The sequence below is a fragment of the Coptis chinensis genome, chromosome 2 (assembly GCF_015680905.1).
Source record: "Coptis chinensis isolate HL-2020 chromosome 2, ASM1568090v1, whole genome shotgun sequence".
In the NCBI taxonomy this organism is placed as follows: domain Eukaryota; kingdom Viridiplantae; phylum Streptophyta; class Magnoliopsida; order Ranunculales; family Ranunculaceae; genus Coptis; species Coptis chinensis.
Window position 1 is genome coordinate 93748615 of NC_141457.1, and position 27818 is coordinate 93776432.

Here is a 27818-nt window from a genome sequence, read left to right on the forward strand (position 1 = left end):
GAGGGTGAGGATTCCGGAGGTGTGATTTCATCTCTAACATACTATATCATCTCAAATCTATTGAGCTTGAATGTTTCTCTGAGAAGCGGTGAACTTGAACTCAAAATTTTTTGAATATTTACTTGAAAATTGCAGTAGTCTTGGAGAGCATCTCTTTCACCGGTCCTCGTCCACGATCTTTGAGGAATTGAACGAATTTCATAAGAAGGTTGAGACTCCTCCTAGAGCCTCCACAAGTTTAGCAATTAACTAGATTTTGGACCGGGATCTATTAAATTTGCCGACACGCATTATACAATCGGTGACCGACACACGAGATCGGATACGCGTGAAGATTACATCAAACAAAAAATTCTAAATATACCTTTACAATTGAAAATTTGTTATGAAATCCATGGGCTTATGTGGATGCCCACCATTGATATGTGTTATCCTAATCTTGGTATTTATCCTGATAACCTTCTATCTTGATGTTTATCCTGATCATCCTCTATCTTACTGTTTATCATGTTAATCCCTTATCTTAGTAAGGAGGTTACCTAGTTGTATATAAAGGTAACCACCTCCTCCCATTTAGTTTTATCTGAAAAGAAATAAGAATTCTCTCTCTCTCTCTTTTATTCAATCTACATGTTATGTTAGTGTGGTGTTCTCTCCAAATCGGTTTAATTTCTAACACGTTATCAGCACGATAGTCTTTAGCTTTGGATTAAAGGTATGTTATTAAGAGATATTAGTGTACTGTGTATCACTGTCTCAAGTTTCATGTGTATCGGTATATGTCGGTTCCATCTATTTCATAACAGGTTCAATATTGTTGGTTAATTAAATGTTTTGCTTTTACCCTATAAAGTCGATCGATGACTTATCTCAGGAAGGTGGAATGGGTCTTATATATGCATCTAAAAGATCCCATTGATCATTTGTAAATCTGATTAATTGTATGATTTTAGTGAATTTGTCTCATACTTTTGGATGGTTAATGAGATCGTAATTACTAATTAAAGTAGGTGAGTTTTTAGGAAATTCTTGTTGTTGGTGCTTATGATTTGCTTCCCGACATTGAGTGTTCTCGGCCTATTCTCATCCATGTGGTGCTTTAGTACTTTTATATCGTTGCTAATACACTATGCATGATAAAAGTTACTTGTGTTAATGTTGAAGCTATTACATCTGAAATAAATCATCTGGCAGTTGAATTTATTTAGTTTTTATCATTTTTAAATATGATAATCTATGTAACCTGCATCTCCATAAGTAATCCGTTTCTTCCATATTGTTATGCATGATTGCCTTATGCTCTTTGATTGCTTGCCTCCCACTTATAAGTATCCCTTGTGTTATTAAGTGAGGCACAGTAGATATTGGTTAAAATAATTGGTGGTGGAAGTGGTGTTATAGAGGCAAAACTTATATTAATGATACCAAGTTCATACATCATTGTGCCCACACCTTAATATTTAAGTTTCCATCATTCCTTTAAAAGGTTATGGTCTGTTTTGTACTAGTGGAGAAGATGACGACGACATCATCTCTTTTGTTAGCCGGGCCTAATAACTTTTAAAGGTCAAAGCCCAAATGTTTTATTGATTCAGGGCCTTAAGTTAATAAAACCCAGCTTATGACATTAGTTTCGAAATTCGGAATATTGAGACACTCTCAATGAAAACGGCTATAATTTTCTGCTCAAACGCCGGATTTGCGAACCGCTTTTGCATTAGAAAGCTGACTTCGGAGATGTTTCCAACGGTATGTGTCGTGAAGCCTAATTTGTCCTGAGCTAATTCAGTTTTACAGTTCTTTATGGACTAATTTCTCGTTGGATAGAAAACGTGGTAATCCGATTTTTCAATCGGATAGGTATCGTATTCCTTACCAAATCTATGCAATTCTTTGTTTTATATTGTGAGATGGATTAAAACATAGAATTACATGCTAAGATTTTTATTTAAGGAAATTTCTTTTCTTTTCATTTTGTTTTTTATGTATACTATTGAACAATGATGGACCCTAAAAGTTTTACGATATATTAGGAACCCCAAGTTCCAAGATCTATTTTTTTAAGAACCTCGAAGTTCTAAGAATTAAATTGTTAGGAACCCAAGTTCTAAAATCTATTTTTTTAGAACTTGAAGTTCTAAGATCTATTATTTTTAGGAACCCGACGTTCCAAGATTTAATTTTTAGGAACCCGGAAGTTCTAAAGGTCAATTTTTAGGAACCCTCGTTTCAAAATCTATTTTTTTTTTAAGAACCCTGAAGTTCCAAAGATTCAATTTTAGGAACTCCGGTTCTAAAATCGTCTGGTTGACTATATCGACGTTGGTCAGGTCCAACCCATAAGGATTGGTCCAGTTTTGGCCCATTACAGTGGTCATTTATGTAGGCCCAATTCATTTTTATAGCTATTTTGTTTTCAAGAACTTGAAGTTCTAACATAAATAAGGCCTTGAAGTTCAGTATGAGAATCCAAATAACAATGGGCAAGTTTGATGAGCAACCTTTCATAATTGGAATGATTTATTTAGTTAATTATATTTTTATTACCAGTTCATGAAACGTTTACAGTTAATATTGTGTTCTCTTCATGGAATGTCTAGGCCTTGATTGTCATTAATATTTTGAATTTTCTTATTATGAATCTCAAGTTTTATTTTTCTTAATATACTTGTGCTAGTATCAATCTTTACAAATTTATTTTGCTTTATATTAAAATGTATGGATATAAAAATGGAGAAAAGTATTATGGATATATGTCCGGTAGACTATACCCATAAATGAGAAAGACATTGTGTATCATATCTAACGTTGGGAGCAAGAAGCTCACTTAGACAGTCTGTATTACATACTTGTCAATTTAATGAGACATTAATGAGACAGTCTTCCCGTCGTTAGGGGGAGAAAAGCAATGGTTGCTCTAAGGAACGACGTGAAGCAACTTGGATCACGTCCTCGCCTCTCATTAAGGATCCAAACAATGAATGTGACTATATGAGATAAGGAGAATGATACACTTGCAAGCGGTTTGCAAAGAAAATGCCTAAGCATTTAATGATATGGTAAAAGTAACCATGAATGTGCCACCATAATTGATGTTCCATTTGGACGGGGGTCCAAACATGGCGCAAATGAATCCATACAGACGCTAAAAAGCGTGGTAGACCTATAGGATCCAAAGAGAGTGCTCCCGGAGAGGAGAACCGAGGAACCATCTTGTCCAAACAATAGCCGGGTAATGGCTGGAGCTCCATAAACAAATAATGAAAATGTGCAAATATCCAAAATTCAAATTCGAAAATGCCTATATATGGTTGCCCCCCTGAAGAGGCACGTTGCACGAAAATAAAGAGATCGATCTCAATATTCCATGCATGTTCAGGTGAATTGTGGGATAGGAAAGCACTTGTCATAGATGACATATTTAGCTATGGTATAGCTATTGGAACATCAAAAGGACAATGATGAAAATAAATGAGCCAATGGTTTTGTCGACAAAGGAAAGATTGGCCAACTGAATTTGCTATTCAAGCATAATTAAACTCTTTCAATAAACGTGGTGTATTTGGACCTATAGTACAAACCCCAAAAGGTGTTAACCACAGAGGTTACAAATGGGTGTTTGTTCGAAAACTAAAACGAAAAATGAAATTTCTCGATATAAGACACGCCTTGTGGCACAAGGTTTTCTCCGAAAACCGGGATTGATTATGAAGAATCATACTCATGAATGTAGTATGACTACTTGTATGGGGACATAGACAAATATATTTACATGAAAATTCTGAAGGATTTGGTTTTGCACTGAAGCAAAATCAAGGAGTAATACTCAATTAAACTAAGACATTTATTGTATGGTTTGAAACAATCCTAAGATTGTGGTACAATCGCCTTAGTGAATATTTGTCTAAGGAAGGGTATGCAAACAATGAAAATTTGCCCATGTGTCTTCATAAAGAAATCCTTAAATGGATTTGCAATACTAGCCACTTATGTGAATGACATAAATTTGATTGGAACTCCTAAGAGCTTCGAGATAACCGCTTTCAATACCTAAAGTAGGAATTTGAGATGAAAGACCTTGGGAAACAAGACTTTGTCTCGCTTGCATTGAGAGAAGTTCTAGTGGTGTATTAGTCCACTAGACTAATTACACCGAAATGTTTGAAATATTTTCATATGGACAAGGCACATCCATTAAGTACCCCAAATGGTCGTCCGGTCATTGAATATAGAAAAGACCCATATTGCCCCAAAGAAGAAGAAAATGAAGAAGTTTTGGGTAATCGGTACCATACTTGAGTGCAATTGGTGCATTAATGTATCTAGCACAATGCACTAGACCGGACATTTCTTTTTTCGTATATTTGTTAGCAGTGCATTTCAGTAGCCTACTAAAAGACAACCGAATGATGTCAAACACATATTGAGATATTTTTATGGAATAACCGGTATGAAACTATTTTATTCTTATGGTTCCACTAATGACTATGATCTAGTTGGCTATGCAGTCTTTGGTTATCTATCTGACCCTCAGAAGGGTCACTCCCAAACAGGTATGTATTTCTTAGTGGTAATGTTGTTATTTGTTGGCATTCCACTAAACAAACTTTAGTGGCAACTTCCTCTGACCACTCTGAAATTTTAGCTCTTCATGAAGCTAGTCGTGAATGTGTATGGCTAAGGTTATTAATTGGGCATATTCGTAGTTCTTGTTAATTACCTTCTATAACAGTGTGTTCCCAACATTATATATGAGGATAATGCAGCTTGTATAGCCCAGATTCAAGAAGGATTTATAAAAGGAAACAGGACAAAACACATTGCGCCAAAATTCTTTTACACTCATCAGCTTCAGAAGAAGAAGCAGATTAAGGTCGAGCAAATTTGTTCCAGTGACAACCTTGCTGTTCTCTTCACTAAATCACTACCAAAGCATACAATTTCAAAAGCTTGTATATGGGATCGGCATGCGCAGAGTTCACCACCACGCCATATAAAGACTTGTCTTTATCAGGGGGAGTAATATAACAGGGGGAGCATCCTGAAGAATGTGTCCCAGGACATATGCACTGTACTCTTTTTCCTTATCTAGGTTTTATCCCACTGGGTTTTCCTAGTAAAGGTTTTAACGAGGCAGTATTAAGCAAGTCACAATGATTCTAAGTAATGTTGTACTCTTTTTCCTTAGCTTTGGTTTTTTCCCACTGGGTTTTCCTTAGCAAGGTTTTAATGAGGCAACTGTCATTGGATAATTATAGAGCATCCAGAAGAATGCTACAAAAGATGCATCCACCATAATTTCCACAATAATGGTGGACATCCAAGGGGGAGTGTTATGAAATCCATGGGCTTATGTGGATGCCCACCATTGATATGTGTTATCCTAATCTTGGTATTTATCCTGATAACCTTCTATCTTGATGTTTATCCTGATCATCCTCTATCTTCTTGTTTTATCATGTTAATCCCTTTATCTTAGTAAGGAGGTTACCTAGTTGTATATAAAGGTAACCACCTCCTCCCATTTAGTTTTATCTGAAAAGAAATAAGAATTCTCTCTCTCTCTCTTTTATTCAATCTACATGTTATGTTAGTGTGGTGTTCTCTCCAAATCGGTTTAATTTCTAACAAAATTAACATTCTCCACCAAATTTAATCTAATTGTCTAATTCAAAGCTTGTCCAATCTACCAAATTAAGCAATAAGTAGCATAATATATTGGGTCAATTCTGCCTCACTAATTGATTTAAAAGAGTGGATAAAGCCCCTAATTGAGTCCTCTTTTGGTTTTGATTTTTTCTATCACTGAAAAAACTTTTAAAAAACACACAAATAACACCCTGTTGTCACGGAGTGACCAAAGCCAGATTCTGTACTTAGTCTCTGGCTATGCTGTCAAAGGCCTTACGGGAAGCAAGGCAGGGGACTGCCACAAACGCCTAGGCGCCATGTTACTGTGTTTGTCAGAGGTTTTATGTTCTATAAACTAAAAAAGCAATCTATCATATAGTTATTAAATCATGTGAACACAATTAGATTTTGTGTTCTTTTTTCTCATTCCTTAAGTACGCTTCAACTTTTTAATGGAAAAAACATAGTATTTAACACAAGGCAAGGTATGCGATAAAACTGAGAAAAACAATTCCAGGTTTGGTAAGGATTGAAGATCATATTGTTTGTTTTAAATAGTTTCATATACAAAATTTTATATATTGAAGACTTTATCTTAATGTAGCTAGAAAATATGGGAATGCACAGATAGGTTTAGTAGATTGTTACTGTTGAAATTTTTATGTGAATGTAGTTGGAATTGAAGGCGTGACTTAATGAATTTAAAGGTGAAAATTTGATCCTTCTCATCTTGGGGAGGTAAAATTGCATCGTCGTTGTTGACACCAAGATATTGGTTTTAGCCTATTAAGATGGTAATAAAGCGTGTTTGTTACTTCTCCTAAAATAAGTAGGAAATCAAATGAACTGTGAAGAAATACGTGTCGTCCAGTCACAATCTCAGAAAGGGTTGTCTTTGTATAAATGGTTGTCAATTTATTTATAACAACTATTAGGATTCTCTTTTTCACATTACTAAAGGTGTGATTGACCAATTAGAGATGGTGTTTAGAAGATTTGTGTGGGGAAGTAGTGAGGATAAGAAGAAGATTCATTGGGTTAGATGGGATAGGCTTTGCCTTAGTAAGGAAGAAGGGGGTGTTGACTGTAAGGTCTTATTTGCTATGAGGAAGCATTGTTACCAAAATGGTTGTGGAGATACGGAGAAGAAAAGGAATGTTTTTTGGGGGAGGGTAATAGTTAAATATGGGGAGGGGGAAAGTGAATGGAAACCGAAGCAACCTTGGGGGCCTAATGGTATTACACTATGGTGGAGCATCATGAATGGGTGGGAATTTTTTCCAAAGTGGTTATAATACTACCAGGTGGAGAATAGTTCCATATCTTTTTGGCATGACACATGGCTAGAAGAAGAGAGACCACTTTGTGAGCAATATGCCACAATATGTGATCTTGTGACGCACACAAATGCCAAGGTAAGATGCTAGAAGAAGCTTGAATAGGATGGAATGGGAAGTTACTTTGAGAAGGGGGCTAAATGATTGGGAGGTATCAAGTTTAAGTGAACTTCTTGGGCACTATTTATCAAGAGTAGGATAAGTTTGGGGAAGAAGATGCTAACTTTGGAGGTGGGATAAAACAAAGTGTTCATGGTGAAATCTATGTATGGGGTTCTCACCAAGAATCATCTGAGAAGAGCGTTGAAACCCAAGAGGTTATAGTGGATTTTCCATATAGGAGGATTTAGATGCCTTCTATTCCTTTAAAAGGTGGCATTCTTCACTTGGATGATGTTTCTAAGGAGGGTTCAAACTGTAGACGAGCTAATCGCTAAAAGGAATGGATATTGATAATAAATGCCCTTTTGTGGAGTAATTGGAGAGGATGTTGATCATATCTTCATCCGTGTTATTTTGCTAAGAGGACAAGCCTTGGACACATCAACTATAATCGAGGATGCACTTTGTGGGGACCACGATAAAACATGTTTTATCGCCAAAGTCAAGGTGGATTGCTGAGCACCTATGTAGAGAAATGGTTTGGGTTCTATGGAATAAAAGAAATCGGAAAATATTTGAGCAAAAGAACAATGAAGCATTTAAAGTCCTGTTGGAGATTAAGGAAGTACTCTATAATTGGTCTGAGGGTGTGGCAGTTTTGAAGGACTTCAGATTTCAAGACTTCATTTGTAATTGGGATAACATTGTTATGTGAACTTGAAGAGTATATTTTGTTTAGGGTGTGCTTAACCTTTTGTAATTTTGATCTTGTCTTGGAATAAATAAATACGTTTTACTGCTAAAAAAAAGAGGTATGTTTTGTTTAGTTTTTCGGTGTGATCTGAAATCAATATTTGTTTTATATTCACAACAAGTATTATTAAGCAAGTTGATGTCATGGAACTAGAAAGAATTAAGAGACACTTTGATGTTTATGGCAAAGATGATTATATCAATCAAAGGGTTCACTTTCCTTTGATCGAAGTTTTGGGGGATTGGAGAGACACCCTTCGGTGACCGTTTAGAAGGGATTCCTTGCTTGGCCAAGCATGATCCCAGTTTCTCCTTTTTTATTGTTCTTCTTCTAAGCGACAGTTAGTCTTTGTATATTTTTTGTTATATAGTTTGCCCTTGTTGCATCTCAGTGGGATATCTCATCCAATACTGTTGATATTATGATAATTTATGAAAGAGTTGTCCTGGAATTGCCTAACCATCAAGTCATCTGCTAGCTCGAAGTATTCTTCTAGTGTTTTCTGCCGCTTTATTTCATGGTAATTGTGTATGAAGAAAAAAGTATAAACTGAAAAAATGATAGTGTTCATTTCTTAAGTTAGAGTACAAGATTTGACACTTCCACGGACATATTTAACTTTTCTGTTACTGTTATGATATAGGCGTTGTTCGAGAAAGTAAAGATGAATTGGTAGAGCCAAGAGATTCAAACAGGATGAAGACAGAGAGCTCTCAAGCCCCAAAACAAATGTTCAATTTAAAGAAGTGAAAGGCATTTGCATTTGCTTGTTATAGAATCAGTTTACATGCCAATAGAATATTAAATAAACTCAAGGAGAGATTGCCATTTGTATTGGCTCGTGAGTACAATATGAAGGTGCCTGTGTAAAAGCATCTTGTATAACTCTTTTACTTCCGCCCAAATGCATGCATATATGCTCATTCATCTTGTGACACTGAATTCCAAATTATATGTGAAGTTGTGAACCATCTGGGCCGATGCATTATTTTTCAAGAGACCATGACTAGCGCCTAACATTGTTCAGCTGATTATTTCTATTAGATGATGAAGACCTAACGGTGCAATATGTCCCCATTTACTTTATTAAAGATAGTATAATTTGTCTCATTTATGTTTCAGATACCATTCGAATGTGGATCTGTTATTTCTAATAAATCTATGAAGTTATAAGGCTGTATTTCATGACAATGTGTTTTAACATGTAATAGGCTCTTTTAATAAAATTTTCCACTAATGGCCATCTTCTTTCTGTTTTCTGTTCATCAGGCAATTCTTCTGCGTAGAAGTTCTGAAAGTGACGGACCTGGAGGACTACATTCTTTGAAAATGGATGATGGTTCCCATCTTATATTGTAGCGTTTGAAGACCAACGCGATGCCTCTAATTTCTGTTATATACTGGAAGCTTTTTTCGACGAATTGGGTGATCTCAAAGTTGATGTTGTTCCTCTGTCAATTAAAGTAAGTAAAATAGGCGTAAAGATATTGGATTATAACTAGTTTTCGAACCCGTTCTATGAACGGGTGCCGTTATATATAATTATTATGAAAATTATAATACCTATGTGGAGCTATGAGGTATAAATATTATATTGGTTTTTACTTTATTTTTTATGTGTGTTGTTCTTTGTCTTTTCCAGTTCGGTTGTGTAACTGTTATCCACATATTCTATGTAAAGCTATGAGATATGCATATTATATTTTCTTTTACTTAATTTTTTATGTGGACGGTTCTTTATCTTCTTAAGTTCGGTTGTATAAATGTTATCCACATGTTATATGTAGAGCTATGAGATATGAATATTATATTGAGTTTCACAATATTTTTGATGTAATTTCTATGAATATCATCAATTAGTATATCTCGCTGTCACGTAATATTGCTTCAATCTAGTTATTAGATAATGATACTTGACTACACTATGAATAAATTATGATTGAGCATTTAGTAATGGTTTCTTGCTTTCTAGGAAAAAAGTGTTAATCTTTTCAAGTTTGCATCCATTATCAGAAGGTAAAATTGTACTTGCAGTTGCTTCTTCAGGAATAGCATCACTCCTTTTACCAGGAGGGCGAACAGCACATTCGAGGTTTAATATTCAAATTCCTACCAATGAAGATTCAACTTGCAACATCTCAAAACATGAAGCACTGGCCAAGCTCATACAGAAAGCCGATCTTATTTTATGGGATGAAGCACCAATGACTCATAGGCACGGTTTTGAAGCTTGGCCCGGCCTATGGCCGGACTTGCTACATAGATAGCTAATGACTCAAAAACCTAAAGTCCACTTGAATAAATAATATATGTATATTGATAGCTAATAATTCATTGCTTATAATATATATATATACTTTGTTTGATGGGTTTATGTTTTTCTAATTTTTTTAAAGTATTATTGTCCTAAATACATCTCTATAAATACTCCAAGATGATTTGGCATGATCTGCCATGAAGATAGTTCGACTAATATATTTATTTGTTTGCTAATGTAGAAAAAGTAACAACAAAAATTGTTTATTCAAGTATTAATGGTTGTATGAATACCTCCATGCCATGATGCTCATATCTTTGCCATTTAATAATCCAAGAAAATGATGACATCGATAAGAACATTAGTCATTTGATACATGTTTATGATATTACCATACCCTAGGCATGCACCACCAATTCTGATAAGGTATAGGCTTTCTGTAGTCTAAACTCAAACTGTAATCATTTATCTTTTGCGATCGTCTTTGAATCGCAGCTCACTTAATTGTTGGTGAAGATATTGGTTTGCATAGAAGATTCTGGTTTGTTGCTTGGATGTTCTGAGACATCTCTTAAACTCACCCTGGCCTTGATTTTAGATACGATATTATATTTGCTACTCTCTTCAGATGATTGGGTTAATACTTAATATTGGTTCAGCCACTCTAGCTACTTTTTTTTTTAATCTTTGGGTCTCATTTCCTTTGGGAGTTCAACACTTCAGCTTGTAGCAAAAATGGTATCCAATTTCACGTATTAAGAAACTTGTTCATATGCCATGCAGGTCTGTCTGCCTCTTTGTTGTCTAGAGTCCAGAATTACCAACTTGTGAGCTGAGGCTAATGGTTGAGAGATAGGGAGCATATTATGTCAAGTACATAATTTTTACATGATCTTTCAAAGTATAAGTATCAGTTTCCTACATCTACAGAATATCTTAAAATCAAATGAGAATATAAAACAGTATATTTTGATTTTGAAAGTTACATACCAGTGCGATTTTGATATTCCATTAGCTGTGGATGTCTTCTTCTATGCTTTTAGCACTTATTCTCTATGGTTGTTGTGTGTACTTGCAGACATCATAATTTTTCTATGACGCTTAAGATTAGACCCTTCAATATATTCTCATAAGGTTAGACCCTTTAATATTTTATTTTGTTAGAATATTTATCAAGTGTGTATAATAAAAATTAAAACTTAGTACTATTATTGTTTTTCAGTGCAAGAATACATCGTCTATTGAACCGAGCAATTCTGGAGGTATATCTTTTTTCGTCATCCTTAAGGTAAACCTGAACAACTCTTCCTCTCTTTGGCTAAAGCTTTAACTCCTCTTATAACTGCTGCTTATCTCTGAAGAATAGGAATCATCCACCATGTCTGTGGAATGGTGTATTTGTACCGATAATGATTTAGAAATTGTCTTCTTGGACAAAGACTTACTTGATTGTATCAACAACCTTTAGGCGATATAGGGAGTACATTTGCAAATGGAGTTAGGAACAATGCGGGGTTTGAGCGACCGATACATTGAGAGTTCTTGGTACTGACCCAGTGGATTACCTTGTGACGGCGAGAGTGATTGCTTGTTGTGTTGCTTTGCCGATTTTGACGCTGATTTGTTTCACGTTTGGGTTGGCTTCTAGTGCCCTTCTTACTGATGGGGTTTATGGTGTTAGTATAAATATTATTATGGAAGCCTTAGAATATAATCAGTGCAATGATCAAGTCACAGGTGTTTGGGGGAATTATTTCTATTATCAGTTGTGCTTGGGGTGTTACAACTCTTGGAGGTGCTAAGGGCGTTGGGGAGTCTACTACTTCAGCAGTTTGTTTACCGTAAGATATGTGACACTGAAGAGGATCTTGAGCGACAGAAAAAACAGTTTGCTTACAGCTTTTGTTGAGAGATTTTGTTTGGTATGAACTGATGAAGAGAAGATTTATAAACACTCAGATATTTAATTGTATAAGATTTGTAACTACATCTGATGTACCGGAGACATCAGGGGCACTGCATCATGATACAGATATAATAACTACATCTCTGCCAAAATTTTCTTTAATAACATAACATAATAACAAACACAAAAATATATTGATACTAATTGAACTGATACCAAATAAAGACAAAATTTGATCGTAATAACATATCTTTATTCAAATTGAAAAGTAACATAATAGTGAATAAATTAAAATATCAGTGATGAACCATGAACGAATGTTCTGTATAGAAGACATGAAACTTACATGGAGAACTTCACGAAAATATGACTTCTCCATGACCCTTTCCTCCACTGCTATCTCCCACTGATCTCATAGTAATGGAGAGAAGGGACAGCTAGTTTTCTGTCCTAGTGAAAAACTTACATCCTACACCGTAACTGAACATGTTCATGCTAGTGAGGCCGGGTTCACTTATCACAATCTCCATGCTGAACATCATTAAAAACTTCTTTCAATTCTGTGCGCGTCAATTCATTAGCGTACATATCCATAAATCCGGCCTAGTATGCCTACAAAAACAAATAGAAAGTTAACTGGTCGGATTCAAGAATACATGAGATTGAAGTGGGACGTAATTACGTATAATGAATTTGACATGATCTAACTCACCATTTCACAATATACCTCTGATGTGGGCATGTGACATCTAATTATTAAAAGATTGGACTCCACATCTAATGCGGTTTGAAGTTTCACTTGCTGACTTTTCTATTGAGTTGTGTCGATGATGTACCACTGGAGAACATTTATTTATTTATTTATTTTGCTATAGAAATGCACACCATCTAGCATGTTGAAACAGTTGAAGCATGTTTGTTTAGATTTATCTTGAGTCTTATTTAGTTTCATTTAACGACTCAGGTCCGTCCAAAGTCTCCAGTAGCAGAATTGTTAGTTCATGAACAATTCTTGAGTTTACAATGGTGTCTTCTCGTTATGTGTTTATCTCAAATGTCTCCCATTATCCTTAAACTGTTGTTTTACCTTTTCTCTCTCCAGGGAGCATTTGAGCTTGGCTGCACAGTATGCCCAATTGCAATCAAGTAAAACAAAATTTTTGTGGATGCTTTCTGGAACAGCAGGCAGTAAGTACCTACTTTAAGGGCACCAATTCATCTCAAAATAATATGTTGTTTGTATGGTTCCACTCCTATTTATTGCAAAATAATAGCAGTGGTGTGGATGTAATACTGATATCTCATAGTACAGAAAGGACAGGCAGTCCAGAAAGTCAGTTTCTCCATGGCCCTTTCCTCTTCACGAAAATATGACTTCTTTCCCACTAACTCGGCCACTTTCTTTGCAGGTCCAGAATCTCGTACCACTCAAACCGGTACAAAAAAGAACTCGATTATCTTTCTTCACAGTTTTATTAGATCTAGTTGTCATAAATCTTTTTTTGGACACTTGTATCTTCGACTGGGCTAGACGCGATACTGTCCAGGTGAAAGCAAAGAAGTTGACAGAGCAGGCAAGAGAATAGCAATATATAAACAACTTACATCGTTAGTTGCAGCTTAAAATATAAACCACCACAAATTTAAAGTTCATTACCTCAATTCCAGCAGCAGCAGAGCATGCTCTCTCCGATAAACACAAATATATTCTCCCCCAAAGCATGGAACCCATCACACCAATGAGCGCTAGGGCTGTGTTTTCTCAACGTGAGAAACTTCAACAGCACAGCCTCAGTTCGCGTGATCTTGGATCAACTATCAACAAATCCTCACGGAGATTATCAAAAAATCCATATAAATAGAGAAAGAAAGGGTTTGTGCCTGAGCTGAAAATCATATAGGAGTTGCGCTACATTAAGAATTAGCACATCGAAAAACCTATGGTCCCCAGACCTGGTGATGAATTGTGAACAAAGAAACCATTAAAGCATCGTTTGTGAAAGCGGCGTAGGAACATATTCAAGCCTGTCCCTCCTCCCACTGCAACATGGATGGCTACAACACCTTTATCTGCATCTGCTCAGCAATCAAAGCCTCTGCAAGGTAGGTAGTGTAAGACTAAGTACTGCTGCTGCCTTTGAACTGCTTTCCAGTTGCTGGATCAAACTTGGATACACTTGCAAATGAAAACCAATGGGTTGGTTTAAAAATTGACTCTTTAGATGGAAGCTTACTAAACTCGGCTATAAATAGTTTACCATGGAAAGCAGTACACCCCAACTTTACCAACCTCTTGTCACCACTGCTCCCTGACGAACTCTCATCATCCGAAAGACCCAATGCATGTTCCAACAATAAATTTGCATAAACAACATCATAGCTACCCCGAATTCCTTCAATATGATATTCTGCCATCTCATCATCAATATCCGAATCACTATCAGATGTTGTGTTCTCCGAGCTATCACTATCTGATGTTCCATCAAATTCGCTTGGCTCGAAAAACTCGGATCCTCTATGAACTGAATTCCCATCAAAGTTCATTTCATCACCATCTTCGTCATCAGAAATATCTTCTGTATACAATTTCATATTTCCTATAGACAAAAACCCTGAGTTCTTCTTTGGTGGGGAGTTTTGCAGAATGAAATCTTCCTTCTCTATCTCTTAATTGGTTGAGTTGGCTGCTCCAAGCTAAACAGAGTATGCCCTCACATAACTTCTATATAGGACAATACAAAGACGCAAAGCAAAATTCAGCACCAACTTTTCTGAGATTGAACATCACCCAGCAGTCAAGTCAGTTCAAAAAGTGAAGAATGATCCAAGAACTCAAACCTGCCAAAGAAATAAAGCTTACTCTTTGGCTGACTTGATAAAGCAAAAAAAACATCTTCCATTAACTTCATCTACTATATATACATCTGTTTGCAAAGCTGTTTTTGGACAACTTCTTTCATGATGCCTATAGCTTTGTAGTTTCCTAGTGGCACTTTCAATGTCGATACATGGAATATAATTGTGCTTGCTTCTTACTCTACACATTTTCCAACTATAATGAGCTTGTGTATCAAACACAGGTCCCAACTTTTTCTTCCCCACCATGGTTTTCAACCCAGCATTCTCATCTTCCATGTACTCTGCAGCACTCTCTTCATTTATGGGATCTACATCCAAATCTTCTTATATATCTCCATTAGTAACCCCATCATGATCATCCACTACTTCTGTATCTTCTTTTAACTCATCTTCTCCTTCGTTTTCCCTTTCCAAATCCTCGTCTACTACTTCTTCCTGCCCCAGTTGAGTAGCATTGGAAGCTAATACCTGGGGTTGTTTAAATTAACTCCCTCTCCTTTTGGATTCCTCACTTTTTTTCTTGTCATTCTTGTGGTTGTTAACATGTACAGCCCCTTCGCCCTTTGTCTTATCCTTCTCTCTCAAATGAGGTTCTACCTTCTTTTCTTTAGGCAATTGTTTCACAACTGTCTTGCCCTTCTCTCTTTTCTCATTTGCCGCAACAGGCTCCGTAATGTCACTAAAGCTACTTCTTTGAGAATTCAAAGACGACCAAGATGGAAAAAATGTCGACAACATGAAAATGAAACAAAGTCCCAAAATAGTAACTGCTAACATTTTGACACAAAGCCCATACAGACGTTTCACTTGACGACTAAACCGCGCTATTCTACTCGTTATCGCCATTTCTAATTAACTACAATAAATATAGGTGGTAAAAAGCTGATCAAACTAACCTTACAAAAGATCTATACCCAGATTTGAAAAAGACCATCATAAGCCAAATGGGACAAAACCCATCAAGAATGAGGTACATGATTCAAGATTATTTTTCAATAAATAATAATACTTTGAAGACCCATCGTGATTTCCATCTAAACCAAATGCAGAAAAGTGGTGTAAGCTGCTACAATAACTTTCTTTTAATTAGTTACTTTTTGAGAAAATATTACTTCGAAAGAATACAACCCACCTGCTCAGTTAAAAGCAGGTGTTAAACATGGTTACCCAAGCAAAAAAAAGACTTTCTTCTCGAGACTATAACCTTACGTACCTTTCAAGCTGTTTGAGTTCTTTGCACTGTATTGATTGACAGAGATTGAAGTCTTCCACAGCCAATTCTAGGAAATCTTTGTTGTCAACACTAATAGGCCTAACACCACCGAAGGAAGGAATAGTTACAAAATGTTATCTATATATCATATCTATGAATTTCTCTTGACAGATTAAGTATTTTTTATGAAACTTTTTAAAAATTTCTTCAAGAATACCTATATGATGTTTTCAGGATTTGCAAGTTGTCTATACTGTAGTGCTCCACAGTTCTTCTATTCTCTAATCGCTCCAAATTGGAATAGTATGGATAGTTAAGACCAACATCCACCTGAAAGTGCAAAGATGGGAGTTGCATTGCTATTTACTTATATTCCAAAGTTGACACACAAAGGCTGATAAAAGCTACCTGAAAAAAAATATTTGCAAAAGAAGAATGAATAACGATCAGATCCCCAACATGTTTGTAATCTAAAACCAGTTACCTCTTTGCTAATGCTCTCACGCAACCTATGAGCATGCATTGAGCCGTAAGATAATTCCTGTTTCAGATATTGATGGGACCAGGATTTCAATTTTTCCAGAAACAGCTCATCTGGGAGTGCAATGTACTGTGTGAAGCTCGGTATAACTCTAGAACAGCACCTGTGTCCTTTTGATATCCTTCAAGTGTATTCAAGAAGCCCTCTTCTTCATTGAATTGAATTAACTCATCTACATCAAAAGTGTACACTTAATTTAACTTCATGTTGGAGACAAAAGCAGATGATCATAGATTTTACTAATACCTGAAGAGACGTCATATCCATGCATACATAAGATTCGAAATGCCATGGAGCATGTGGAAATTTCATAGAAAATTTCTTCATCCTTCATTAGGCAGCAGCTGTTAATTCGTAAATGTCAAATTTCTTTAAGGTGTTGAATTAACCAGAACACAAACCCAATAATTGGGCTCCATTACCTATATGTTCTATCCAAAACATTTCTAATTTCATTCTTAAAATGGCGATCTATTCTCAACCTCTCAAGACTATCTACCATACAGAGTTCGGTATATATATCCTTAGGATAAGCAGCTAGCCAGAACTGAGCAACCAACAGCAATTGCAGGGATGAAAAAATTAATTAAAAAAAGGTGAAAGGACAGTGTAGTAACGTAGTAGACCTTTAGGACACAGATAGAGATATTACCTGCGTTGCCACTCTTTTCTAAGAGTGATCTCAAGTAATTGAGGCAATTAATGTCTTGAAGCTTAGCTAGAGCAGCTGCAGTGGTAGACGGTGAGTTAAACAGTGACCCATTCTTCCTCTGATATTTAAGTATGTCCTTCCAATTTTGTGACTTCCCCAGTCCTTCTGATACATATGCTAGATAGAGTCTTCCCCCTTCAGAGTTGCTTCCAGAGCATCTGGAAGAAAAGAACTGCAGATGATGAGAACAAAAACTACCTACTTAGCTTTTCAGCTAAGCAGCTACTGTTTCTTATTATTCGGGATTCCATTCTGAGTTTCCGAAGCAGATTTTACAGATGCAGGTATGTGAGGAAGAATTTGAAGATAATCAGAGTGGAAATAAGTAGAATAGTTAGTAGAAGAATGAATGGCGTCAATTTAGCTAAAAATATTGAATTTAATTAAAAACAAATCACAATATATGATCAGACAAATCAAAGTCCTCAAAAGGTATTAAACATAAAATTAGTAGCAACACTTACCTTTTGCAAAGCAACAACGTGTTTTGTTTTGATATTGAAAAGTTGCGAAGTATTTTTGATCTTGTGTCTGCGTAGGGTCAGGAAGCTGTCCAAGACGTCAGAGAAGAGTAATTAGTGGATCAAGATTTTCTTTAAAAAAAAAAAAAAAAAACAAACAAATATCTATTATATATTTGCAACAAACAATTAAAATGTTTTCAATGCATCATTTAGACTTCTTTCATGTGTAGCACTTTGAACTTCAATTCTCCTAAATGCCACGATGCATAATGTTTTAAGCGACTCTACAAAAAAGAAAACAAATATATGATGCACCCTTCTAATGGCTAAAAACATGTTAGCAAAGAGTACAAAGATTAAATTCTAGCTACGTTCAATGAAATAGTAAAAGGGGATCAGCACCATCTGAGTTCGGCTGTCAAAGGAATAGTACCCATAAGGTACATAGCCAACCCAAAATGATATTAGCATGAGTGCAGGCTAGGATGTAATCGTGCTAAACATAACTTTTCTAGATATTTTTTTATCGAGAGCTTAGTGACATTCCAAGTACCTAAGGAGTACATGTTCTCAATCAATATATTCCCATTGTGGAGCCTTAGTAGTAGCAACTGCATAAAAGACTTCTTAATTAAATTCCAAATGTAAAAGAGGTGGCGAAGTTGCATGCTTGCGACATGTTTGAGAAATATCAAATTAGAAAATAATTAGTCAAATACTATAACAACCATTAGTAAAAGTTAATATGACAAAGCAAGATTAGAATCATTAAGAAAAGACATATAAAAGGAAAAAATCAATTGCGTGCACTTTACAAATACTCTTGGACGCTTATCATATAATTGGAGAAGGAACTCGAGTAAAAGAGCTAAAAGCACTTATCAGAGTCATTGCTATATATGGTTGACAGGTATCACGACCTACAAGCAAATAGCATGGACAGACAATATAACTTCTAACTTCTATATTTAAGTGTCATTTACTTTGTTAACAATTCTTACTGTGAAGAAATGTGTCTTAGAAAGTACTTGAAGTTAAAGCAATGTCGAGGCAGCATCATGGGATATTATGTCGTCTACACAAAAGTTAAGGGGGTTGATAGCCAAGTTAGCCTATTGAACTGACCTATTTTGACTATTCTTAATAATGTATAAAAGATTAAGAAATTACTTAAGTGTCATTTACTTTGTTAACAATTCTTACTGTGAAGAAATGTGTCTTAGAAAGTACTTGAAGTTAAAGCAATGTCGAGGCAGCATCATGGGATATTATGTCGTCTACACAAAAGTTAAGGGGGTTGATAGCCAAGTTAGCCTATTGAACTGACCTATTTTGACTATTCTTAATAATGTATAAAAGATTAAGAAATTACTTTGACATATCTATGTTAGACACCATTGTCGAGACAGTAACTAACAGAGTTGATTACTTGGTGGAAGAGCTTTCTGCTATCAGCTTATGCAGGTCTCTCATATTTCATCATCTAACTCCCATATTTCAGTGTGGGGAGTAGTTGTCAATATCGTATTAAGATGCACATATGTATTCTGGTCATCTTCATGTCAATATCGTCAGCAAATGAAAGAAAACCAAAAACTTTCATTACATTCACAGCTAAAGACAACCAATTATATTCAAATACAACAATAAGCTGCAGAATTCAACAAATCATACATAAAAACCAATGTTAACAAAACCCCATTAATGAAAAACCAAGTTTTGACAAAATTAAAATACCCATGTCAACAAAAACCCATAAAATCCTACCAAATCACCAAAAAGAATAAGAAAAAAGACGTACCGTAAATTGATTCCGCAGTTATCAGAACTCCAAAAGATATAACGATCAACAACTACGAAATTTCCAGAAATAGTATACCTTCATAGAGAAAGCACTTCACACTGTATGGAGTTTTGACGAACCTAATTCGATGTGCCGTGAGAACTTGAAGAGAGAAGGAGATCAATAGACGTTGATTTGAGAAGAAACAATATAACTAAAAAGCCAATTTAAATAAGACGAATGAAACATTTTATTACCTTCTTTTAAACACTCAAAGTCTCAAACATTGCTGATGAATACGTCTTCAATAGTTGTTCTGTAGGAAAGAAGAGAAAAGGAGGATTTAGAATACGCAGGTTTATTTGTTATTTCCACAACATTCCGATGTTTTAAAAAGCGAAAACTTCTAATATTTCTTTCGATATTTGGAAATTGGTAAGAGAGAAGTTTTTTCTGGGCAGTTTCTTTTTTCCTCCTGATTTCGCCTGAGTAAAGTGGTTACTTAAAATTTGCCTACGTGTACACCCTCAGAGACCAGGAAAAGAAACTGCTATTATATATATATATATATATATATATATATATATATCTATTAGTAAAATACACCATAATTAATCCTACTTTTAAATTAAGGCCTTTTTTCTACCACCTAATACCCCTGATTAAATACAAAAAAATATTATTCAACGCTTTTAAAAAATTTATTTCGTCATTTAATTTTTTATTTCTATTTATACCCTTCAATTACAACACACAGGCAAAGGAGTTTTATGTCAATTCAGGACAAAAACCAAATCCACGCCTATATTGACATGTACGCGGTGTTGCCTTGCCATTAATACCCACTTAAATACCATTAATACCCACTTAACTTCCAATTAATACTGAGTTCTTTCAACTTCCCCTCCTTTCTTCATGAACTCTTTCCAGTACTGGTTAGATCGAACAGAACTAAAGAAGGACTTCAGTTCTTTCAACTTCCAATTTCAACTCCCAGTTCTTTCAACTTCCAATTTCACTGTTATGCGTGGTGGTTTCTAGCGTGGTCGTCGAGGAAGGAGCCCATCAAAAGCCTACGGTCAAGACAATTCAGGTAGGCCTATATTCTTGATTGCCGTCAATTGCTTACGAACTTTAGAGTCGCATGTGTTTTTACCGTGTTGGCTGGCTCTTTAAGGTATTGTCTTCTTTGTTGAAAAGGTATTTGGAGGCTCTTCAACAAGCATTTGTTTACACCCTTGATCGTGTGGGATGCCAAGAAGATAGATTTTCATCTCTGCTGCTCATCAAACACTCTGAATTTCGATCACATGGAAACTTCATGAGCAAAAAAAAAAAAGTAGGGCGTGCTTGGCCACATTTCTGGAACAATGGGTTCTGGCTTTTGTCAGGAATGAGTGCACGTCTTCTCTCTCTGGGCCTTTTGTCTTTTTTTTTCAAAATGGTTAGTTTTATTTGCTTTATGCTTCCAATTCCGGTTAGATCGAACAGAACTAAAGAATGACTGGTAAGTTGACGGCTTATATTAATAGGAAAGCGGTTATGTAATTTTAACGTGGGGTGTTTGGAATTTGTAGCTGAAGATGCATATATATTCCTTGTGAATTGGTTGGAAAGGTTCCCAAAGTACAAGCATAGAGATTTCTATATTACTGGAGAAAGTTATGCAGGTCTACTTGCCTATATTTCTTTTTATCGTTATTTCGCACAATGTGTTTGTAATGTGTTTCTTATGATAAAAGTTTCTTATTGCTGTATATGTTGAAGGTCATTATGTTCCTCAGCTGTCTCAACTTGTATCACGAGAGAAACAAGGGAATTCAGAATCCTATTCTTAATTTCAAAGGGTTCATGGTAAGAATATAGACCTTGATGTCGTTAGTAGTTTAGGTACCTAAAGGTTTATGGGAGTGATGGTTTGGATTTTGCTTTCCAGGTGGGGAATGCTGTTATTGATGATTACAATGACTATGTGGGCACCTTTGAGTACTGGTGGACCCATGGTTTGATATCTGATGCTACGTTTAAAACTCTGAATATCCACTGTGACTTGGAAGTTTCAGAACACGCATCTGATGAATGCAATAAGGCTCTCGACATGGCAGATGCTGAACAAGGAAACATTGATCCTTACAGCATATTTACACCTACTTGCAGTAAAGCTGTATCTCGCAGGCGTAAGTTAAGAAGTCGCTATGTAAGCTCTCCTCCGTTAGTTATCCTTTCAATTGCAACTATAACAATTATTGTTTGCACTATTCACTGTTACCCTATACATTATGAAATCCCTGCATCTATCGTTAAACCACTTAATGGTTCCATTTAACTTGGTACATTTCTAACTTTGGTGGCTGTCTGAAATATTCCAACTGAAATACCAGAATGGTAGTTTACCAGTTTCAGGCTTTCAGCTTAAGCTTCATTACCTTGCTCTTTAAGGAGCATATCAGCTTAGGCACCTAATTAAATTCAGTTTAACAATCATTTTTATAGTTGATTAAACATTGGGGGACACCTGGAAACATCCTTAATCTGGTGACTCCCTCTGGATTTTTTTTCCCTTGTGTGCTATTGGAATCCCAACTTCATTTCGCTTCAGTTTTCTTAGAGAAAGATCACATTGACTTCGATATTAGTGTATTTTAGTGTATGATTTTACAATTTGCACTGGTGATTTCATTGCCAAAACCTTTTGGCGCAGAAACGGCAACGTCCAAATTTTCCCAGAAACAGTCAAAATTTTGGAATGGCAAGTTCACTTGGCATTAGAATATTACTGTCTTCTAGGAGCCACTGGAACAAAGACACAGCCACATGGCAGCACACGTTTTAAAGTTTCATAGCTCACTGTTAACTGACTAAGACACCCCTAATCTACCCTAACTGTCAAAGGACTTCCCCACATAAAAGGACGGCAGTTGGTAACACAAATTAGTGGACAAGGATATGAGATTTTAAAGGAATTCAATGCTGTTGATTTACTGAAATGGATTTCAGCCACATGTCCTATTCAAATTAATCCCATTATTTCGTCTTTTATTTTCACTCCCACTCCTTATAAACTAACGACATTTGATTTTACTCAGCGTAGGATGTCTATAGCATATGATCCCTGCACACAGAAACATTCTGCAGTGTACTTCAATCTTCCAGAAGTGCAGAAGGCATTGCATGCAAATGTCACTGGAATACCATATCGTTGGGAAACATGCAGGTATTAATATTGTTTTTGAAGTTCGAGGAGATTTTCTTCTTAAATAGTGTGCAAACACTGAGTTCCTTCTCCTTGCAGTGATATTATTGGCGACCACTGGAAGGATTCTCCAAGATCCATGCTTCTGTTCTTTTTATCGCGAACTTATTTCTGCTGGTATCAGAATTTGGGTGTTTAGGTAAGTTTATCGCGAACTTATTTCCTTTCCTTATGTTATTTCCTTTTTTTAAACTGGTTTAAAGATTGTAAATATTAAGTTTATTTCTTCTTTATATGATTCCTGGTACCTGGGATGTTCAGAATGCATAAGTCAGCTACATTTGAATGCTATATGAAATTGTTTTCTAGAAGATGGAATCGGTAAAAAATACTGGGGTCATAGAGAAGCCCTGAAACATGGTTAGGTACATGCTTCAACGCCAACATACTCCAATCGATAAGTGCCCTGCTTTATTTGGAAAGACGAGATAACTTCAGGTTTGTTAAATGCTACTTTTTATAGTGTTTGAGTAGTGAGTAGTATTTGTGTATATTATAATGCTGTTTTGGTTTTTTTTGGGTTTGAGCAGTTTGAGGCAGCTTGGGCACTTACCAATATTGCTTCTAGAACGTCTGAGAACACCAGGGTTGTAATTGATCATGGGGCTGTTCCCATCTTTGTGCAACTTCTTGGTTCTCCGAGTGATGATGTGAGAGAGCAGGTTTCCTATTCAGTTGTGTGTTTGATAACTGAAAACAGAGGTTGTGCATTTTTGTAGAAACTTAGCATGCTGACAGACTATTTTGTTTTGGCAAATGTAGGCTGTTGGGGCATTTGGTAATGTTGCTGGTGATTCTCCCAAATGTCGGGACCTTATCCTTGGTCATGGGGCATTAATTCCTCTGTTGGCACAGTTGAATGAGCATGCCAAATTCTCTCTGTTGAGAAATGCAACATGGACTTTATCCAATTTCTGCAGAGGCAACCCACAACCTCCATTTGAACAGGTTAGTGATGAGTTGCATTTTATTTATTTGTGGGGTTATTAAGAGGTTGGGATTACTAACGATGTTATGTTCCTTTCGAAAACAATTTGGCAGACAAAACCTGCACTTCCAGCGCTTGAGCGTCTGATTCATTCAAATGATGAAGAAGTCTTAACTGATGTGGGCTGTGCATTATCTTACCTTTCTGATGGTACAAATGATAAAATCCAAGCTGTTATTGAAGCGGGAGTTTGCCCTAGACTTGTGGAGCTGTTGCTGTGAGTACTGAATTTGATTCAATTAAGTAATTTTCAATTAAGTTCGGTTTCCTTCCATGCTTTATACTCGAGACCTAATTTTGAATAATAAGTTACTTCATTTTAGTTGCATAGAGTTCCGTGCTTGCATATTGATTTTATTCAAAGGCATTTTCATAAGTTTAAACTAAAAAATAAATTCTAAAGTTTCTTAGCATGTCTAGAATTGGTGTCCCATCTCTACATGCAGCTGTCCACGACAATGGGGCTATAACTTGATAAAATTGCGGCCTAGAACTTGAAGTCTTGAACTAAATTGATCATTTGCTGTTGAACATATAGTGTCTCAGATCAGTATTTTTTATTGCAGGTGAATGCTATAGACCTTCTGCTTGCATCAACTCCACAATCTGACGATCTCTTATGGATTTTGTGGGAACTGTGTGGGCTTTCCAGGTATACCTGTCCATCTCTATCTTTTTTAATGTAGGGCACGATAAACATTGCTCTTATTTGAACTGTATTGTTATGGGACCCTAATGACACCCTTTGCAGTTCTGATTTAAGACGGCAGGTTTTGTTGGCCCTCGGGCATTTTCCAGAGGTACATCATTTGTAAATTCTTCATTTGGAATATTAGTTCTATACTTCAATAAATAATATATAGTGGCCACATTTTAGTTCCATGCTATGATAGTAGCCTATATATGAGCTTTTCTTCTTCATCATATCAAGTAAATGTACGTTGGAATATTCTAACAGCTTCCCTTTGGTCTATCAAAGAAGTAATTATGGTTTTTTTGGTTAATTGGTTGTGTATGTATTACGGTTGTGTTTTTTCCATAAATTTTGAACCGGTGTTGTGCCATTCTTATTTTCTTACTGTCAATGTAAAGGTCGTTACAGAAGCGTGAGTGTTAAGAACTATTTATTGTGGACAATGGAAGTGTAATGTGTATAATGATGCTGATAACAGGCAAGAGAAGTTTGCGAAGTTTGCTGCTGGAAGAGCTACACTGCACAGATAACTGCAATGTCAAAGCAATTTGTTCCATCTAACAATGGCGAACCAGTTCTCAAGGTAACATATTTTCTTGCTTGGTTTAAATGCATGCAAGACACTTGTGGATTAGGAGGTTGTGATATATGGTATTTTGGTTTCTCGAGAATACCCATGGCTCAGTTTGGTGGATCAAGGCACTTTGATGTTGTTCAATTTTCACGACCTTAAGGTTCATAATATAGTAAAATGTAATATAAATCCAATTTGAATTGAACTGCCATTCAAGCAAAAAATATTCTTTTTCTAAATTATGACACTTAATAGTACATGATGTTGAGTTCCTTCAATGGTTTTTGCCTATTGTTGCAGTGACAGATTGGATGATGTTTATCTTCTGAGGCTTTCAGTTTTAATCTTTCAAGGTAAGTTGCATTAAGTCTCTCATGTAAAGTTCAGTTAAATTTTGTGTACATTTGAGCCTTAAGCTATTGAGTGTGTCTCTGAGGTTTCCAATTTTCTACCTGAAGTATTAGGTTTGGGATTCTGGGGATTTTTATCGAGCAACTTTATATATACTGGTTAGTGATTTTCTTCTTGACATTCTTTAAGGGTGTATTTTCTTCTGAAAAGTTCTATCCTTTTCATTCGAGCTACGAAGTTCGCAAGGATTCTTCCCATAGTGGAAGAAGAACTCGAATCCTTTTTAATTATGTCTGATTTGGTTATATAGATTTAAAGTTGTGAATAGGCATCGAATTTAGTGTGAAAAAAAAAGGTTAGGATTTGGTATAGTAACTATTGAATCCATTAATGCTAATATAAGAAATGGTAGCTGGTCATCTTGACTCAAAATCACATTGAACAGGGTTGATTTTTTGTTTGGGAAATGGAGTCGATGATAAAATTTGAGCATGTATCTACTCCTTAACTGAAGCTATTGGTTTTGGTGCAGCTGAAACAATAACTAATGTCTAAACTAGGCACAATTTATGATTTTCCTTTTACTATATCATGGGCTTTAGGCTGTTCTGCACATGTTGCTTCTTTTTCCATATATACTAAAGTTTTTCCCAAACTAAATGTAATAATGATATTCAAATCAGTAGCCTAGGATCTATTGACTTAATTTGATCTATCAGCAGTTGAACTACTTGTCAATGCACTTGCTATAGCTGCTGTAAGGCCCGTTTCTCATTTATTGAAAGATATATGAATTGTTTTTATCAGACATTGATTTAACAATGGTTTGCTTTGGGTTATACAATAAATTGGTATTTTCTCACTTCCTTTGGGGATTCAAAGCGGGATGAATTGGAATGCAACCTCAAGCGTCTCGCAGCCATGCATGTAGCAAGGCCAAACTTGAGTGACGGCTATCTTTGAACAAGATGCACCCTGTAGCAAGAGTTTACTCTAATGATGTGTCAGTATATATTTTATGTACTTAATCAGGATGTGCCAATGCTCGCCATTCAATAAAATTGTTAAACATCAAGGAACTTAAATACATACTTGAATTGACATTATATATATGTTCATTTTTTCCAAAACTTTATTGTTAGCTGTATTTGATTGATCTTAACCTTTGTTTTTTGGGTTTACCTTTTGCAGGCTCGTACCCAGAGTTTAATCGCGTGATCAAGCTGCTGAAACACGACAGAGCGGTTCCAAATGGTGTACCTTGGGTATGGCAGTACTTTGTTTATCCTTGGTTACAAACCTTGGGATATTCATATCGTATTCAACAAATTTTGTAATTATAGATGCAAATTCCTTGACAGGTGGTTTAAGGTGTGATGGAACAAATTGAACATGTTAACAACACTCCATGATTTCGCAGTCATGCTTTTTTACTGAGAAGCTAACAGGGTGGTTGATGCCTTAGCATCTCTACTTGCATGAGCTAGGACAACTGGTGTTTGCAGATCCTTTCTCAGATGAAACTATAAGCCATTTTTGAAGTGATTCTCGAGTCGGGATGTAAGTTTAGGTACAACCCATTGTGTTATCTTATAAATACTTTTTGTGTAGTAGATGAATTAGCTATTCATTATGCCAAAGAAAGAGAAAAAAATCTTTGACATACATTACTGATTGTATGACAAGGAGCCAAGGATAAAGTTTTAAAGGTCTGAATTGCTCTCAATGTCTCCCCATGACCACATATGGATTTTTGCAATCCTTTTCCTCTTTTGTAGACTGATTGGATGGAATCAAACATCTCTTTCTTTAGCACAAGGTTATGTAAACTAAAGTCTGTGATTAGCTGATGACAAATTAGAAATTGTACCCATGTCGAATGTTTATCAAGTTGGTGTAACTATATTCAGATATTCTCTTTTATTCATCTGAATAGCATGTACGTATTGTAAAAAATGTTATGAATACGTAGTCATAGTCTTTTTATTGATTCTGAATCTTCGACCTTTCAACTGGTGTTGATTAGAAGATTTATGGATATGCATTTGGTGCATGGGACGTGGGTTTAAATTTTAAACTCAAGTGATAGGTATAAAGTGATAATCTTCGTATTGATTCTCAATCTTCAACCTATGAAATGGTGTTGATTAGAAGATCTGAGCGTAGCTATTAGTGCATGGGTTCAATTAATACTCAAATGATGCATTTTATATGCAAGTTCGGAGAATCTAATGTTGATGGATGTCATAAAACCAGAGTGACTGATAGATCTGCTGCCTATATCGTGGTCTCAGTGTCACCAGATGGTATTCTAACAGATAGTAAAAGACAATATATTTTGACAAGTAAGTTCTAATAAGAAATACTAATACTGTTCCATTTTGAAGACTGCCTTAGTT

At 35.7% G+C, this 27818-nt stretch overlaps 3 protein-coding genes across 28 annotated transcripts; 2 read left to right on the forward strand and 1 right to left on the reverse strand.

Annotated features, from left to right (window-relative positions):
- Positions 1–12129: 12129 nt before the first annotated feature.
- LOC147519092 (ent-kaurene synthase-like 1) lies at positions 12130–20067 on the reverse strand. 26 transcript variants are annotated; one of them, XM_086590753.1, is made up of 10 exons: positions 19817–20045; positions 19149–19721; positions 17777–17861; positions 17253–17470; positions 16847–16944; positions 16544–16772; positions 16277–16467; positions 14246–16158; positions 13645–14163; positions 12130–12599 (listed from the first exon to the last, which is right to left on the reverse strand). In XM_086590753.1, exons 8-9 carry the CDS (start codon positions 14577–14579, stop codon positions 14075–14077), a joined length of 423 nt encoding a protein of 140 aa, XP_086446879.1. In that variant the 5' UTR covers positions 14580–16158; positions 16277–16467; positions 16544–16772; positions 16847–16944; positions 17253–17470; positions 17777–17861; positions 19149–19721; positions 19817–20045; the 3' UTR covers positions 12130–12599; positions 13645–14074. The 26 variants fall into 26 exon arrangements, with proteins under 26 accessions (XP_086446879.1, XP_086446890.1, XP_086446888.1 ...); XM_086590762.1 differs by lacking the exon at positions 12130–12599 and having other exon boundaries at positions 13172–14163; positions 14246–15978; positions 16060–16158; positions 16277–16389; positions 19817–20067; XM_086590766.1 differs by lacking the exon at positions 12130–12599 and adding an exon at positions 13172–13526 and having other exon boundaries at positions 13645–14083; positions 16060–16158; positions 16277–16389; positions 19817–20065.
- Positions 20068–20140: 73 nt separating this feature from the next.
- Positions 20141–23462, forward strand: LOC147519093 (serine carboxypeptidase II-1-like). Its single transcript, XM_086590738.1, has 8 exons — positions 20141–20652; positions 20760–21229; positions 21327–21413; positions 21496–21756; positions 22646–22773; positions 22852–22951; positions 23074–23250; positions 23343–23462. Exons 2-6 carry the CDS (start codon positions 21224–21226, stop codon positions 22949–22951), a joined length of 582 nt encoding a protein of 193 aa, XP_086446864.1. The 5' UTR covers positions 20141–20652; positions 20760–21223; the 3' UTR covers positions 23074–23250; positions 23343–23462.
- On the forward strand, positions 23125–27346 carry LOC147519094 (importin subunit alpha-1a-like). The gene is made up of 10 exons (XM_086594068.1): positions 23125–23133; positions 23343–23474; positions 23575–23760; positions 23854–24017; positions 24367–24452; positions 24552–24600; positions 24973–25077; positions 25369–25421; positions 26611–26684; positions 26781–27346. The coding sequence occupies exons 1-5, from the start codon at positions 23125–23127 to the stop codon at positions 24368–24370; spliced, it is 495 nt and encodes a 164-aa protein (XP_086450194.1). The 3' UTR covers positions 24371–24452; positions 24552–24600; positions 24973–25077; positions 25369–25421; positions 26611–26684; positions 26781–27346.
- Positions 27347–27818: the final 472 nt, after the last annotated feature.